Raw genomic sequence first — 18,765 nt, 5'->3', positions numbered from 1 at the left:
GGATCACCATGAGTTCGAGGCCACCCTGAGATGACAGAGTTAATTCCAGGTCAGCCTGGACCAGAGTGAGACCCTACCTCGTAAAACCAAAAAAAAAAAAAAAAAAGAGAAAAAAAAATTCTCTAATAAAACCATGCATGGGGGCTGGAGAGATGGCTTAGCGGTTAAGCGCTTGCCTGTGAAGCCTAAGGACCCCGGTTCAAGGCTCGCTTTCCCAGGTCCCACGTGAGCCAGATGCACAAGGGGGCGCACACGTCTGGAGTTCGTTTGCAGAGGCTGGAAGCCCTGGTGCGCCCATTCTCTCTCTCTCCCTCTATCTGTCTTTCTCTCTGTCTGTCACTCTCCAATAAAAAAATTAAAAAAAAAAAAACCATGCATGGTGGACCATGCCTTTAATCTCAGCATTCGAGAGGTAGAGGTAGGAGGATCGCCATGAGCAAGGCCACCCTAAAACTACATAGTGAATTCCAGGTCAGCCTGAGCTTAAATGAAACCCTACCTCGAAAAAAAACAAAACAAAACACACACACACACACAAATCCCTAATGGGGGGCTGGAGAGATGGTTTAGTGGGTAAGGTGCTTGCCTGCAAAGCCTAGGGACCCAGGTTCTACTCCCCAGTACCCATGTAAACCAGATGTACAAGGTGGCACATGAGTCTGGAGTTCATTTGCACTGGTTGGAGGCCCTGGCATGCCCATTCTCTGTCTCTCTCTCTTTCTCTCTCTTCCTCTCACTTAAATAAACAAAAATTTTTAAAATATTAAAAAAAAATCCCTTAATGGGGGCTGGAGAGATGTCTTGGCTGTTAAGATCTTGCCTGCAAAGCCTAAGGACCCATGTTCAACTCTCCAGATCTCACATAAGCCAGATGCACAAAGGTGAGGCAAGCGCACAGTCGCACATGCTCATTAGGTAGTGCAAGCATCTGGAGTTCGATTGTAGTGGCTGAGGCCCTGGTGCACCAATTCTCTCTCTCTCTCTCTCTATTGTTTTCTCTCTTTAAAATAAAAAATTTAAAAATTCCTTAATGACTTCCCACTGATCTGAAGAGAAAGGCAGTCTTATCAAGGCACTGGGTTCTGCACACCTCCCAGACCTCTTCTTTTAAGGTAGTTCTCTTTCTTTGTTTGCCCAACAAATAGGTCTCTCATCTGGAGTGATAGCTGAGTGTTGCAGTGCTTGCCAGTATCTAGTACAGTAAAAAGAGAGAGTGTGTGTAATTTCTCTTAATTTTCTTATCTTGCCATGTTTTAGGGCATCTAACAAACTTGAACACTGTTATTCCCTTTTTCAGAAATACACTTTTCTTCAGTTCAAGTCTCAGCTCAAGCATTCTTTCCTTAGGATGGCTTAATCTTACACCTAAGTTTCTATTAAGTTCTTGTTAAATGTTCTCACAGCATTCAGTACTTATCCTCTCATAAGCTACAAAAAAACATACAAATTATTTAATCGTTAGACTTGTAATGCCTGATTTTCTTATGTGGGTATAAGCTCCATTGGGACAGTAACTATGTGTATTTTATTCATTGTAATATTCCTTTGTGCCCAGTTCAGTATAGTAGTTTACACATAGTAAATGTCCAAAAACCACTTACTGGCTGAGTCTCATACGGAGCAGTATCCTGTACATACTGTGACTCTGTATAGAATGCTTTTTACTACCTTTAGCTCCCCAGGGAAATCCTGTACATCCTTCAAGAAATACTGACCATCTCTGTCAAGTATTTCCTGCACATACACATTACCTGCCTATTCAAGCAAAGGACTTTTTCTTTTTTTTTTTTTAATATATTATTTATTTATTTATTTTACAGACAGAAAGTGGGGGAGAGAGACAGAGAGGGAGAGAATGGGCACACCAGGGCTTCCAGCCACTGCAAACAAACTCCAGACACATGTGCCACCTTGTGAATCTAACTAATGTGGGTCCTGGGGAATAGAACCTGGGTCCTTTGGCTTTACTTTGCAAACACCTTAACCACTAAGCCATTCCTCCAGCCCAGGACTTTTTCTTTATGTTCTTACTGCCCAGCATATGTAAATCTGTTAATACAGTAATTACACAATATCATAAAAACTTAGCTTCATGACTCCATTTCCTATAGACTGTAAGCTCCCTGAGGGCACAGACAATGTCTTGTTTGTCTTTGTACATCCAGTGCTTAGACAAGTATCTGACATTGATAGTCAAATTTCCATAAATGTTTGTGGGCATATTAAATCTAAGCCTAATGTTCTCTAATACTGCAGTAAAAGGGTTTTTTTCTTAATAGTAATGCTAGATTCCAATTCTAGCCATGCTGTTTACTAGCTGCATGATCATAGGCAAACTGTTTAACTTATTTGGCCTCAGTTTCTTCACTACCAAAACAGAGCTAATAATACAGACTTGGGAAATATTGCTATGAAAATTAAACAAAATGATATAGTACAGTGATCAGCACACACAGTGCCTGGCATGTAGTTTCCTCCCCACTCTGGCTTCAACTTGACAGAGACAACTAGGACAAAACAAATATAAAAATAAGTCACAGTAATCAAGGGAGATTGAACATAAAGTGAGTCATTCCTTTTAATCATTTACCCAGGAAGATCAACAATGAAGAAACATAAAAAGCAAACTGGTGGAATGTCCCTTAGTATACACAGTTTGTGAGAATTCACCCCAGACACCTCTTGTCTAACAGCCACATCCAGCTTCCCAGCCCAGCAGGTCAGATCTTGATCTGCAGTACCAAGCATAGTTAATTCAGACTGGAACAGAAACCACCTCATAAGGAAAGGGCTCACAGGCAGGGAATGGAGGAGGAGAACTTGACTGCATCCACATCAACTGACTGTTTTGCAATCTGGCAGAAAGCACTGCAGAACCGTTGGTAGAGACTACCGCCCACACAACTGCACTTACCTGTGGCCAAAACCCAGCTTAGAACAGGTAATGTACAGCCTTGTGCTTTTACTAAAATAATGGTCAGACCACTGAAACGAACATTTCTGAACTCAAATTGCCCTTGTTCGTGTGGGCAACACCTATGAGGATGACACCAACCAACTTTTCACACACACAGCCTGCCCACAAGCATCAGCCATCACTGCTCATGCACGAGTGAGAAGTAGAGAGGATTCTCTGCTCCGGAGTGCTCACAAGCTTACCTCTGCAGAGCCATTGGCGCTCACAGCAACTAACTCCCCGGAGTGATTTGCTTTAGAGTGCTGGGTCACTACAGGCGGAACCACTTCCTCACTGGGACTCTCCCTCTTTTGACGATTTCTGAGTAAGCTCTGCTGGTCACTGGTGGATACAGCAGGTCTGAGTGGAGGTCTGTGTGGGCTCTGCTTCCCCCAGGATACTCTGCTCCAACCTAGCCCCAGATGATAGGGTACACCATCTTCAGGTGCTAAGCCCAAATCATCTGCAATTTGGGAGTTCTTTAAAAATATCAACATGGAATTGGGAGAGTCTGTCCTAAAAGGCTGGCAGCTCTGGGGCTTGCTGCAGTTTGCCTGAAAGCACATTCCTTCTAGCCACCAAAGGGCATGGCAAGTAGAGTCCTGGCAACAGGCTGCCCAACACGACTGGAGAGAAGGGGTTCCTTTAAGAAGTCGAAGGTGATTTTCTCCCCCAGTTCTCAGGCCAACTCCAAATTGTGTCTTCCCCTGCTGGCACCTGCTTTCAGCTGCACCTAAAAAACAAAGAATGAAACCAGGTGAAGATCAAGCAAAACAGAGACTACTGCTCCAAAAGAGCCCTGAACACCAACACTTGAGGCTATTTTGAAGACAAATTTTTAAGAGGGTGAGAAAACTGTCTAGTGAGTGGAACAGAAGCAAAGAAAGTGTGTTGTGTCTGAGGGTATTTTAGCTTGTGGGAGAATTGCTCCATATTCATTGATGGCTCCTCTTCTCAATGAGTTTCTCCCACATGAAGCTTTTTACAAAGAGTTCTAATTTAATTTACGAAACAGGGGGAAGAAATTAAAAAAGCAGACTATTCTGGTGGAAGACCATGGACTACGGGGAACAGAGTTCCAAAACTTGACCTTCAACTTCCCAGCAAGGTATATATGCCAAGTATAGTGGATTATGGGTACCACAAATGTGGATAGCTGAGCAAACTGGAATATCGACCCCCTCCATTGAACTGACTACAACACCAACCAACTTTACATGTACACCCAGCCTGTGAGCAAGTACCCTCAAGTAGCAACCAGACCTACGTCATATATAGAATGAGCACTCAACTGACCTCATGCACATTACAGACACCCAGATTTCCTCCCTCCCTCCCTTCCTTCTCTTCTTTCTTTCCTCTCTTTTTTTGTTCCCCCAAGGCAGTGTCTCACTCCAGCCTAGGCTAACCTGGAACTCACTTTACCCAAGCTGACCTTAAACTCCTGGTGTTCCCCCTACCTCAGTATCCTACTCCCCAACCCGTGCTGGGATTAAAAGTGTGAGCCACCATACCTGGCTAGATATATGCAGTTAAAAAAAAATGTTTATTTATTTATTTAAGAGCAGCAGAGAGAGAGAGAGAGAGAATGAGCACACCAGGGCCTCCAGCCACTGCAAACGGACTTCAGACGCGTGCGCCCCCTTGTGCATTTGGCTAACGTGGGACCTGGGGAACCAAGCCTCGAACCGGGGTCCTTAGGCTTCACAGGCAAGTGCTTAACCACTAAGCCATCTCTCCAGCCAATATGCAGTTTCTTTAAAAAGATTATTTATTTATGACAGAGAAAGGGGGGGAGGGAGGGAGAAAGAGAGAGAGAGAAATGAGTGAGCATGCCAGGGCCTTCAGCTATTGCAAATGAGCTCCAGATATACATGCTACCATGTGCATCTGGTATACATGGGACCTGAGGATTTTTTTTTAAATTTTTTATTTATTTATTTGAGATCGACAGACACAGAGAGAAAGACAGATAGAGGGAGAGAGAGAGAATGGGTGCGCCAGGGCTTCCAGCCTCTGCAAACGAACTCCAGACGCGTGCGCCCCCTTGTGCATCTGGCTAACGTGGGACCTGGGGAACCGAGCCTCGAACCGGGGTCCTTAGGCTTCACAGGCAAGCGCTTAAACCGCTAAGCCATCTCTCCAGCCCGGGACCTGAGGATTTGAACATGGTTCCTTTGGCTTTGCAAGCAAGCAGCTTAACCACTAAGTCATCTCTCCATCTTGATATATGCATTTTTTTCTTTTTTCCTTTTTGGTGTTTTGAGGTAGGGTCTCACTCTGGCCCAGACTGACCTGGAATTCACTATGTAGTCTCAGGGTGGCCTTGAACTCACAGCGATCCTCCTACCTCTGCCTCCTGAGTGCTGGGATTAAAGGCATTAACCACCACGCCTGGCCATTTTCTTTTTAAAAGTATTTTATTTTTATTTATTTATTTGAGAGAAAGAAGTAGCAGGAAAGAGACAGAATAGGCCTGCCAGGGCCTCCAGCCACTGCAAAGGAACTCCAAATGCATGTGCCAACTTGTGCATCTGGCTTAATTGGGTGCTGGGGAATTGAACCTGAGTCCTTTGGCTTTGCAGGCAAGTGCCTTAACTGCTGAGCCATCTCCCCAGGCCTGATATATGCATTTTCTAATTAATTGTTTGCCAATGTCACATGGTTTTGCACATCATGGCAACAGCTAGAGTGGTAGTGAAAACTACCTAAGATTCTAATCATGAGAGTTTTTCTAGGTAGAATTTCTGAATGACAAGCCATGTCATGATTAAAAAAAAAAAAGGAAAGAAAACACAGTAGTGACCTACTATGATATGAGTAACCTACATAATAACATTGTTAGGTCAAGATGGGCTTCCCAAAATGGAGTCACCAAAGACAGCAGGACAGAGGCATAAGGAAATGGGTCATCCACATTCCTCAAGGAACTGCCCGGCCATTATCTCTTCCCTGCCTAACATGCCCCAGGTCTAAATTTACTGCCCCCTTATCTCTCACCTGGTCACTTCTGGTCTTACAACCTATAGCTAATGTAAAGAATAAAAAAATTCCTTCCCTTCCTCGCCTTCCCCCACCTGAAGAACTCTATATATAGGGCACTATCTGTAATCTCAAAGCTGACTGCTCTGCTCTTGAGAGTCAGTCCTGGCAGCTCATGTTTTTCCCTCCCGAATAAATCCATCTTTGCCTCAGAGTGGTTTCTGTGGTCTTGGTCACTCATGAACCTTACAAACATGATCCAAGATTCTTACTGATGTTGTTTATAGATAAACTTTGGGCACAGCTATCTCAGGCATGGGATTATCTTCCTGATACATTACCTCACCTCTGTTTTCTTAGATGAAGTAATGTCAAAATATGTTCTAATGAAAATTATTATAAATTCTTTTTTCTTCCCCTCAGTACTGGGGATTAAATGTAAGCCCTCAAACATGCAAGCAGGTACTCTACCCATGAGCTACATCTTTTTTTTTTTAAGTTTAGTTTTTTATTTTGTTTTATTTTTATTTATTTATTCATTTATTTTTAATATTTTATTTCTTTATTTATTTGAGAGAGAGAAGACACAGTGAGAAAGAGAGAATGGACATGTCAGGACCTCCAGACACTGCAAATGAACTCCAGACATGTGCGCCCCCTGTGCATCTGGCTTACGTGGGTCCTGGAGAATTGAACCGGGGTCTTTAGGCGTCACAGGCAAATGCCTTAACTACTAAGTCATTTCCCCAGCCCTAGTTTTATTTATTTATTGGAGAGCAACACATAGAGAGAGAAAGAGGCAGATAGAGAGAGAATGGGCACACCAGGGCCTCCAGCCACTGCAAATGAACTCCAGATGCACGTGTCCCCTTCTGCATCTGGCTAATGTGGGTCCTGGGGAATTTAACCTGGGTCCTTTGGTTTTGCAGGCAAGTGCCTTAACTGCTAAGCCATCCCTCCAGCACTTTTTTAAAAAAATATTTCGTTAATTAATTAATTTGACAGAGAAAGAGGGGGAGAGAGAGAGAGAGAGAATGGGCATGCCAGGTCCTCCAGCCACTGCAAACGAACTCCAGACACATGCACCCAGCACCGAGTGCTAGAATTAAAGACGTGAGCCACCATGCCAGGTGTCAATTCTTTCTTTAAAACGTATTTTACTTTCTCTCTCTCTCCCCCCCTCTTTCTCTGTTAAATACATTAATTAATTTAAAAAAAGATAAACAAAATGTATTTTATTTATTTATATATTTGTGCCAGGGCCCCCAGCCACTGCAATCAAACTCCAGTTTGCCACCTAGTGCATCTGGCCTACATGGATACTGGGGAATCAAACCTGGGTCCTTTACTTCACAGGCAAATGCCTTAACTGCTAAGCCATCTCTCCAGTCCCCCTACCTTTGTGAGAGCCGGTGTCAGGTAGCTCACCTCCCTGCGTGCTGAGATGGTGAGGTTACAGGTGTGCACTAGCACATCTGGTTGATGTGGCGCTGGGGATCAAATCCAGGGCTTCTTGCATGCTAGGCAAGTACTCTATCACCTGAGTTACGCCACAGCCTTACAAATTTTTTAACCACTGAGCAATCTTCCCACCTGTAAATCCATTTTTGAATTTCATTCATGTTCGTGTTATATGGGTTATATGGGTGTGTGTAACCACTATGGCTAGAATTACAGAAGACTAGATAGAACCAGAGTGAGGAAAGAGAGGCACCCCAGGCACAATATTCATGAGGTGCTCACTCTCAAGGTTGCTTGAGTTTAAGGTGGGCTTAGAGAACCTGAACAGAGTGCTACTTTTCTGTCTTATGGTTTGCTTGTTTGTTTTTATCTTTCGGAGGGCATTTTATTTTGGTTTTCTGAGACAGTCTCCTATAGCCCAGACTGGCCGCAAACTCACTATATAGCTGAGAATGATCTGAGTTCCTGATCCTCCTGATTCCAACTCCCAAATGCTGGGATTACAGACAGGAAGCACTGCCGCGCCTGACCAAAAAATACCTATAAATTTCATACTATAGATGACTTTCTTTCCTCATCCTAGTCCTGGCTCTGCAGTTAGTTATAACATAAAAATTATGGATTACAGAAAGAAAACATGTAATAGGAACAAAACACATAAGAGATGGATAAATATGTCTGCACATGCACATAACTGAAAATGGTTCTAACTAAACCAACAACTTGATAATCGGCCAAAACCAACTTAACTCTCACAAAACACTCACTAAATATCAAACAGGCTACATGTGGACACCAATCAACTAGAAAATAAAGATAAAGGCAGGCTGCTAGACTATTGAGTCAGAAGCACTAAGTACAAAAGCCAGCCTTCCATTGTTCTCTGAGAGAAATGAGATGCAGTGGCACCAACCTAACACCAGACAAGACAAGTTAAGAGGCTAGAGAAAATACAATTTCCTTAAGAAAAGATGGAAAAATAACAACTGTGGGGGGAGAAGCTACCAAGAGCTACAGAAATAACTTTCATTTCCTTGTTCATCTTCCCACACCAGTCACCAGCTACACAATAACAGCTAGTACACAGACATTGTTAGAATCAATAAACTATAGCTTACTGATTTATTAAACATCAATAACCACTGCTAGGTATCTTCATATCAGCATTCCATCATTCTTACAACAATTCTCTCATATTTAACATAATAAAGAGGTTAACATGATAAAAAATAACATGTACTGTTCTGTATGTAAGCTACTATTTTACCTAATTTTTAAAAATTGCACTGTGACTCTCTCTCTCTCTGTCTCTGTCTCAAAAATAAATACCCAGGAGGGTGTGGTGGTGCATGCCTTTAATCTCTCCACTCAAAAGACTGAGGTAGGAAGATCACTGTGAGTTTGAGGCCAGCCTGGGACTATTGAGTGAATTCCAGGTCAGCTTGGGCTACAGCAAGACCCTACCTCAAAAAACAAACAAACAAATAAATAAATAATTTTTGTTTTCAAGGACTGGGGAGATGGCTCAGCAGGTAAAGCCTGCCAGCCTGTGTTCCATTCCTTAGTACACATGTAAAGCCAGATAAACAATGTGACACAAGTGTTTGGAGTTCATTAGCAGTGGCAAGGAGGCCCTGGTGCACACATGCATTCATCTTCTCTCTCATGCTTTTTCTTCCTCCTTCTTTCTCTCCCTCAAATAAATAAGTGAGAATTTCTTTTAAAGAAACTTAAAGGGCTGGAGAGATGACTCAGTGATTAAAAGTGCTTGTTTGCAAAGCCTGATGGTCAGGGTTCAATTCCCCAGTACCCACATAATGCCAAACGCACAGGGTGGTACATGCTTCTGGAGTTTGCAGTGATGGGAGGTCCTAGTGCACCCATACTCATCCTCTCTCTCTGTCTGCTTCTTTTTATCACTCTCTAAAATAAATAATTTAAAATGAAATAAATAAAAGAAACTTAAAAATAAATAAAATACACTGAGACTTCCACACCTGCCTTTGAAAGAAGCCTTGCTCTAGGACTTGCCTTCCACCATGAGTGACTAGATACTGTGATACAATCGTTATGAACAAGTTATCTCACTATCATCTCTTTAAAGTCCTCATAAAGTTCACACAGGCAAGAAATTGTATAGAAATATTAGATATAGGATTAAGAAGCACCAATACTTACTAATCACCAAATAATTCACTCTAGAGAGAAGCCCCATAAATACAGTGAACGTGCATAAGCTTTAAGAAAGAATTCTGTCCTTTCAAAGTCATCAGAGAAATCACAATAGTAAGAAAACTTAAGAATGTTGCGTCTGGCAAAACCTTTATTCAGAATGTGGTCATTATTCATCAAGAAAGGATATGTGTTGGAGAAAAACCTTTTTAAATGTATAAAATGTGGGAAAGCGGTCTGGAGAGATGGCTTAGCGGTTAAGGTGCTTGCCTGCAAAGTCTAAGGAAGCATGTTTAACTCTTCAGATCTTATGTTAGCCAGACACACAAAGGTGAGGCAAGCTCAAGGTCGCACATGCCCACTAGGTGGCGCAAGCATCTGGCGTTGGACTGCAATGGCTGAGGCCTTGGCACATCAATTCTCTCCTCCCTTTCCCTCTCTCTCTAAAATAAAAAAAAATAAATAAAGTGGGAAAGCATTTAGATATAACTCATTGTATTGGAATTTAGATGAGAATAATAAATATAGAAAAGCCTTCAGGAAGACCTCAACCTTTCTTAGCTACCAAAGAGTACATACAGTACAGATTTCCATTATCACTGAAAATGTGGAAACTCCTTCAGAGGTAGCTCCTTCTCTGCTGAATGTCAAAAAACTCAAGAGTTGAGCCTGGCATTGTGGCGCACACCTTTAATCCCAGCACTTGGGAGGCAGAGATGGAAGGATCTCCATGAGTTTGAGGCCACTGTAAGACTACATGGTGAATTCCAGGTAAGCCTGGGCTAGAGTAAGAAACTACCTTGAAAACCAAACAAACAAACAAAAATAAAAACCTTCTGAGTTGACATAACTCCACCAATGTGATGACTGTGGAAACTGTTACAGGTGAACAGCATGGAATTCATGCTAGAGGAAACATTATTATCACCCCAAGAAATGGAAACAAGCCTTCAGGCACAATTTAGGCCTTGTTGAACTTCAAAAAATCCATGTCTTATGAATGAAATGAAATTGAAGGTTTTTTCATTAAATTCGGCCCTTCAACAATATAAGAAAATTTGTAAAAAAAAAAAAAAAAAAAAAGTCATAGACTAGGGATGCAGCTCAACCCGCAGAGTACTTGCCGAGCAAGCACGAAGACCTGGGTTTAATCGCCATATAAAAACCAGGTGTAGCCGGGCATGGTGGTGCAAGCCTTTAATCCCAGTACTTGGGAGGCAGAGGTAGGAGGATTGCCATGAGTTCGAGGCCACCCTGAGACTACAGAGTGAATTACAGGTCAGCCTGAGCTAGAGTGAAACCCTACCTCAAAAAACAAAACAAAACAAAACAAAAACATCCAAGGGTAAAATCCCAGCACTTAAGAGACAGAGGCAGGAGGATCAGAAGTTCAAGGTCATTTTTAGCTTTGCAGCAAATTTGAATCCAGCCTGAGGCACATAAGATCCTGTTTTGTGTAAATTATGTAAAAAGCTTATTTCTTCTGACTGTCAAAAGGGAGGCATTCAATAAATGAGATTCTTAACAAAAATATTATGTAATACTATCCTTGAAGTCTTTATGTAAGGATGTTAAGTAGAGTATGTTTTATGCTGATAAGACACCTGAAGGACCTACATGTCTGTTCATGTGGAACTACTTAACTATAGAATTGAAAAGAATTAGGCAGACTATGCAAGCAGCCACAGAACTATCCCCATGATGTCTTGTTAAGTTAAAAAAGCAAGTTAGGGCTGTAGAGGTGGCTTAGAGGTTGAGATGTTTGCCTGCGAAGCCAGGTTCAATTCCCAGTATCCACATAAGCCAGAGGCGCATGGTGCCACATGCATCTGGAGTTTATTGGTAATGGTTAGAGGCCTTAACACTCCCATTCTCTCTCTCTCTCAAATAAATAAAAAATTTAAAAAGCAAGTTAGCCGAAAAATATACATATCATATATATATTTAGAGAGAGAGAGAGAATTGGCACGCCAAGGCCACCAGCCATTGCAAATGAACTCCAGATGCATGTGCCACTTTGTGCATCTGGCTTATGTGGGTCCTAGGGAATTGAACCTGGGTCCTTTGGCTTTGTAGGCAAGTGCCTTAACTGCTAAGCCATTTCTCCAGCCAATGGTCTTATGTTTTTTTCAAAGTGAGGCTATTTTGTTTGTATGCATATGTAAATAAAGGCTAAGCTTTAACAATTATGATTGGTTTGTTGAGATAGGGCTTTGCTATGTAGCCCAGGCTATCCTTGAAATTCACAGTGAACCTCCTACTTCAGTGCTGGGATTACAAGTGTGCAACAGCAAATCCAACAGGCTAAACTTTAATGTTTTTTAAAAAAATCACTGATCTATGCTTCCATCACAAAAGCTTGAAAAAGATGAGTACATTAGAGCAATGAATGTAACAGAAAGCAAGCAAATAAAAAACAATAGAGAACATCTAATCACACACACACACACACACACACACACACACACACACAAAGACATATGCTATGAGTGTTCAGTTCAGAAAAAAAAATGTAGAAACTAATAGTATTATTCCAACCAAGGTGTTTGGTAACCAAGTGAATAATGAATTTGGGATCATTAGGAAAAGGCCTTTTAAACAACCCTCCAGATTTCAAAAAATCTCTTCAGGTAGCAGATCTGTCCCAGAGTCATGGTGCCTAGAACAAAAACTTTGAAGAAGGACCAAAGGACAGCTCTGTTGGTCATGTTGTCAGTGATGGCTCTGCCGTCCTCTCCTGGACTTCCATGTACTCTTTATTTTATTTTTTATTTTTTTATTATTTTTATGTACTCTTGTTCATGCTTTACAGCTGTCACCGCCTCTGCCAGCTTACTAATCATTTCTTCTAGCTTGTTCTCCTAGCTTTTGTTTTCATGTCATGTCCTTTTGGAGCCTCCCCAATGTCAGTGGTGAACATCACTATCTTCGGAGTCATGGTAGACAAACTATTACTAAAACGGAATCTATATGCTTCATCCATGTGAGCAGCAAGTGTGTATTTCCCAGTGGACTCACGGTCTCCTTTATAAATTCCTTATTATCGGGGTCCTGTAATCTCCATGTTGATGTCAAGGAAGCCATCCTCCACCACCTCAAAGATGAGGCCCATCTTGGTGCCCAAGGTGACCGGCTTGAAAAAGCACTTGTCAGAGATACTGATGAAACAGCTCAAGGCCATGGCCAGAAGAGCTGCCAGTAGCACCAGCAGCTCAAGCGTTACCATGCTGAGGCAGAGGCAGAAGCCAAGACTGAAGGGACTGAGAAGATGGCTTAGTGGTTAAAGGCACTTGCCTGCAAAGCCTTCCAGGCAGGGTTCAATTCCCAAGCCACCCTTGTAAGCCAAACACAAAAAGTGGTACAAGAGCTGGAGAGATGGCTCAGCAGTTAAAGGCACTTACTTGCAAAGCCTGACAGTCCAGGTTGAAATCCCCAATATCCACATAAAGCCAAATGCACAAAATGGCATTTTGTACTCTCTCTCATAAATACACATATAAATAATTTCTTAAAAAATGGTACAAGGGTCTAGTGTTCCTTTGCAGTGGCAAGAGGCTCTGGAACATGAACACACACACACACACACGTAAATACTTTTTTTTAAATTCCTTTAAATGCTTTAAAAAAAGAGAGATACTAGCCGGGCATGGTGGCTCACGCCTTTAATCCCAGCACTCGGGAGGCAGAGGTGGTAGGATTGCCATGAGTTCGAGGCCACCCTGAGACTACAGAGTGAATTCCAGGTCAGCCTGGGCTAAAGTGAGACCCTACCTCGAAAAACAAAAAAACAAAACAAAAAAAGAGCTATTTAGCTCAATTCCCAGCAGGGCTAAGATCCTCTAAAACAATTGCAAGTACTTTGAGCCTTTGCAATCATCTTCTACAGCTCTCTCCAGCCCCTTAAAATTGAAAACTCATTAACAAATCTACCTGTGTCTATTCTGCTAGCTCTTTATTTTTATTTTTATTTTTATTTATTTATTTGAGAGAGAGAGAAAGAATGGGCGCACCAGGGCTTCCAGCCACTGCAAATGAACTCCAGACGCATGTGCAACCTTGAGCATCTGGCTAACGTGGGTCCTGGGGAATCGAACTGGGGTCCTTTTGCTTTGCAGGAAAGCACCTTGACCGCTAAGCCATCTCCCCAGCCCTCTGCTAGCTCTTTCTAGGGGAATGGTTAAGTCAATTATGACCTATCAACTGGATGTCAACATGTGTCTAAAAGGTGATTATAGCCAGACATGGTGGCTCATACCTTTAATCCCAGCACTTGGGAGGCAGAGGTAGGAGGATCACTGTGAGTTCGAGGCTACTATGAGACTACACAGTGAATTCCAGGTCAGCCTGAGCTAAAGTGAGACCTTATCCCAACACCCCCCAAAAAAAGACTATAACCAATATAAAAAAGAAATATATGTATATACATAACATATAAATAAATATAATCAATGAAAAAAATAAGAGATGATTATAAATACTACTGCAGGATGTGAGGGCAATCCTATAGCAACATCTGTCATTCTAGTGATTGCCAGGGTTGATCTGGCTGATCTGGCTGGCTAGGTGGGTGTCCCTTTCCTCCCTCACTGCTCCATCTGCGTCCCTCCCAAAGCTGTATACTTGGTCAGAGAGGAAGACCTTCCCCAATAGAGGAGGACAGGTCTTCCATTAAGAACATATGAGTGGGCTGGAGAGATGGCTTAGCGGTTAGGCGCTTGCCTGTGAAGCCTAACGACCCCGGTTCGAGGCTCGGTTCCCCAGGTCCCACGTTAGCCAGATGCACAAGGGGGCGCACGCGTCTGGAGTTCGTTTGCAGAGGCTGGAAGCCCTGGCGCGCCCATTCTCTTCTCTCTTCCTCTATCTGTCTTTCTCTCTGTGTCGCTCTCAAATAAATAAATAAATAATTAAAAAAAAAAAAAAAGAATATATGAGTAAAGCCGGGCGTGGTGGTGCACGCCTTTAATCTCAGCACCTGGGAGGCAGAGGTAGGAGGACTGCCATGAATTTGAGGTCACCCTGAGACTATAGAGTGAGTTCCAGGTCAGCCTGGGCTAGAGTGAGGCTCTTCTCGAAAACAAACAAACAAACAAAAGAACATATGAGTAGCTGTGCTCCCCTGCTAGAACCTCCAAACAAGCTCTCAAGACTGCTACAAGATGGAAAACTGTTTATAATATAATGCAGAGTAGAAAGCTAAGGGCTGGAAAGATAGCTCAGCAGTTAAGGCACTTGCCTGTAAAGCCTAATGACCCACACCTAATTGCCCAGTACCCATGTAAATCCAGATGCACAAAGTGGCACATGCATCTGGAGTTTGTTTGCAGCAGCTGGAGACCATGGTATGCCCATTCTCTCCTATCTCTCTCTGTCTCTCTGCTTGCAAATAAGTAAAAATAAAAAGAAAGAAAAGAGTATAAAGCTAAATATAAAAGTGCATGCATAGTTAAATTCCCTGAGGAAGTGATAAGTAGCCTGGAAACTAAGGGATGAGAAGGAAATTAAGCAGAGGTGTGAAGGTGGAAATCAGAGCAATCCCACAAAGACCCAGAGGCTTAGACAGAACATGGCAAGAATTAAAGTGATTCTGTACAGTGAATATCATTTCAACCAGGCCATGGCTTCAACTACTACCAACATTCTCAGTGCTCTCAAATGTAAATTCTTATTTCCAGTCCAGACTGAATCCCTGCTGCCATTTAGTGACTGTACAAAACCTAATAGCTTTTTGTTTTGTTTTGTTTTGAGGTAGGGTCTCACTCTAGTCCAGGCTGACCTGGAATTCCCTTTGTAGTCTCAGGGTGGCCTTGAATTCACACTGATCCTCCTACCACTGCCTCCCAAGCACTGGGAATAAAAGTGTGCACCAGCACACCTGCCCACATGATAGCTCTCTATCTGCCTTCTACAAAAAACAAAAGTAAAAGTAAAACCATGTGAATGGTGTAGACCTTAATCCTGTGGCCAATGGGTGACCTTCATGACCCTACAGCATGACCTTAAAGTTTCTGTATGACATGGCCAGCCCACTCCATGCCTCACACTTCAAACCTTGACCTGTGTGCTCAGACTATTCTGCCTCTTTGTTTCTGAAAAGGACTTTGCTCTCTCACCCACCACAGGATAACTAAATCATAAGCATGGATGAGGCTATTCAGGGAGATGAGAAGAAGTGCTTAGGAGCCACCTCCATCTCTCATTATCTAGCTTGGATTCTACAGTCTATCTCTTCAATAGCTCCAGGACTGAGATTCTCAATTCCTTTATCCTAGCTGCCTTGGAAAATGGCAATCATGGGTGAATTAGACAGTTCTGAGATAACTGGAGCAAAAAGAAGTGGGCTTTCCAGCCATCCTGAGTGTCCCTACCTTCACCTACTTCATTTCCCACAGCAGCCACTGAAATCTCCATTCTGTTCAAAATTCAGGCACCCTTCCTTCTCAGCTCACTGTTATGCTTACTTATTCCTTCACTCATTCAACAAGTATTACTGAGCACCTGTTTCTTCCTAGGCATTAGTATGATGGAGCTTATAACTGAGATAGGACTCAAAAAGAAGAAACAGACACAATAATCAGTGTAGGCTATGAACAGATACAAGGGCTTGAAAAAAAGCAATCCAGGGGCTGGAGAGATGGCTTAGCAGTTAAGGTATTTGCCTGCAAAGCCAAAGGATCCCGATTTGAGTCTCCAGGACCCACATGAGCCAGATGCACAAGGGGGTATATGCATCTGGAGTTCATTTGCAGTGGCTGGAGGTCCTGGCATGCCCATTCTCTTTCTCTCACTCTACCTCTTTCTCTCTCAAATAAATAAATAAAATATATTTTAAAAAATTAAATAGGGAAAGCAATTCAGGTTTTACAAAATAGTTTACTAAACTGGAAATTTACTATAAAGATATACTAACATTTTAGCCAGGCATGGTGGCACATGCCTTTACTCCCAAGCATCTCTCCAGGCCCCTCGTTTCCTTTTCTAAAGCAAGTATGTGAGTTTCTTATTTCCTCAAAATGTATGAATGTGTGTGTATGTGTGTATGTACATATGTGTGTATGTGTACATATGTATAATATATACATATATATATATATATATATACACACACACACACACACACACACACATATACACAGACATATACACATACTCTTTCTAGCTCCCCCAACAAATTGTAGCACACTTCTCACTCACATTGCTCTAAACCTTTTTGTCTTACATAACTATCATTCCATATCAGGACTGTATATAGAATTGCCTTATTCATTCTTGCAGCTGCATGAATCTGTAATTTATTTAAGTAGGTCTCAGTGGATGTGTGAGTTTTCAGTATTTTTTTGTCTGCCTATAAACTGATTTTTTTGCGTGTGTGTGTGTGTGTGTGTGAATATGAGTGTTTTTATGTGTGTGGGCATTGGTTATCTTCTGTCTCTCTCCACTTGTTTGTTTGTTTGAGAGGAAGAAAGAGACAGACAAGAGAATGGGCATGCCAGGGCCTCTAGCCACTGCCAATGAACTCCAGACACATGTGCCATCATGTTCATCTGGCTTATGTGGGTTCTGGGGAATTGAACTTGGGTCCTTAGGCTTCACAGGCAAGTAAGTGCCTTAACTACTAAGCCATCTCTCCAGCCCTCCACTTGTCTCAGAGTGGCCTTGAACTCACAGCAATCCTCCTACCTTAGCTTTCTAAGTGCTCGGATTAAAGGCATGTGCCACCATGCCCGGCTTAAAATTTATTTTATTTGTTTATTTGAGAGAGAAGGAAAAAGAGGCAGATAGAGAGAGAATTGGTATGCCAGGGCCTCCAGCCACTGCAAACAAACTCCAGACACATGTTTCACCTTGTGCATCTGTCTTATGTGGGTACTGAAGAATCGAACCTGGGTCCTTGGATTTTGCAGGCAAGTACCTTAACCACTAAGCCATCTCTCTAGCCTTGTATCTCAAACTCTAACCTAGGGACTGGCATATTTTATTGAAGGTACTTAAAAAATGTTAAATCAGCCAGGCATGGTGGCGCATGCCTTTGATGCCAGCACTTGGGAGGCAGAGGTAGGAGGATCACTTAAGAGTTCGAGGCCACCCTGAGACTACATAATGAATGACAGGTCAGCCTGAACTAGAGTAAGACCCTACCTCGAAAATAAATAAATAAATACATGAGTGCATGTGCATGAATAAAGTATTGAGCAGATTAACTGTCAGGAAACCAGGTGGCCACGTTCTGATTGGGTTGTACTGAAAAGATCCATTATCCAGGATAACGGCAGAACTTTAAAAGGAATGAGGCCCATCTGTTAATGAAGGAGGTAAATGATTGGTGCATTAATAGTGATGGGGCAGAAGCAGCATAAACCTTCAAGAACCAAAGTTTTTCCATGAGAGTGGAAAGGGGTGATATTTAGGATGTAACAGTGCAGAGTGATAAAGATATCACTCCTACTTTTTTTTTTTTTCCTTTTTCTTTAAGGTCTTTAAGGTTTTGTCTTGTTTTGTTTTGAAGTAGAATCTAACTCAGGCTGACCTGGAATTCACTATGTAATCTCAAAGTGGCCTCAAACTCATGATGATCCTGCTACCTCTGCCTCCCAGTTGCTGGGATTAAAGGTGTGCACCATCACGCCTGGCTCTTCTTTAAGTTTTTTTTGAGGTAGGGTCTTACTCTAGCCCAGGCTGACCTGGAACTCATTCTACATTCCCAGGCAGGCCTCAAACTCACAGCAATCCTCCTATCTGCCTGTGTGCTGGGATTAAAGATGTGCACCACTATGGCCACCATCACCCTTACTTCTGAGTTCAGAAGTACACTACGGCAGAATGAATAACTACCCCTGCAGATTAGAGGTAAATCAGTCTCAAAACATTGTATCTAAGACTCAAAAGATGGCTTAGCAGTTAAGATGCTTGCCGGCAAAGCCAAAGGACCCAGGTTTGATTCCCCAGGACCCATGTAAGCCAGATGCACAGGTGATGCATGCATCTGGAGTTCATCTCTCTCTCCCTCTCTTTCTCTCTCAAATAATAAAATTATTTTAAAATTGTGTATAATATTCTAAGTTTAAAAATAAACAGAGTTTACTAGTTCAATGGATATGATGATGATTTTGCAGACAGGGTTTCATGTAGCCTAGACTGGCCTCAAACTCACTATGTGGCTGGAGGCTGACCCTGAACTCCTGCCTCCACCTCCTGAG

At 42.3% G+C, this 18,765-nt stretch overlaps 1 protein-coding gene and 1 pseudogene across 4 annotated transcripts in view; both read right to left on the bottom strand.

Moving 5' to 3' along the window:
- Kiaa0319l (KIAA0319 like) overlaps positions 1–18,765 on the bottom strand; it is a 142,546-nt gene that overhangs the window by 76,733 nt on the left and 47,048 nt on the right. For all 4 annotated transcript variants that reach the window (XM_045150723.1, XM_045150721.1, XM_045150722.1 and 1 more), the window contains exon 3: positions 3,160–3,689. In XM_045150723.1, coding sequence (XP_045006658.1) covers positions 3,160–3,689 — 530 coding nt within the window. The remainder of the gene's footprint in view (positions 1–3,159; positions 3,690–18,765) is intronic.
- LOC101616450 lies at positions 12,166–12,797 on the bottom strand (annotated as a pseudogene).

Source organism: Jaculus jaculus, chromosome 5 (assembly GCF_020740685.1).
Source record: "Jaculus jaculus isolate mJacJac1 chromosome 5, mJacJac1.mat.Y.cur, whole genome shotgun sequence".
NCBI classification, from domain to species: domain Eukaryota; kingdom Metazoa; phylum Chordata; class Mammalia; order Rodentia; family Dipodidae; genus Jaculus; species Jaculus jaculus.
The sequence above is the reverse complement of the archived record's forward strand: the minus strand, read 5'-3'. Positions and strand labels throughout refer to the sequence as shown.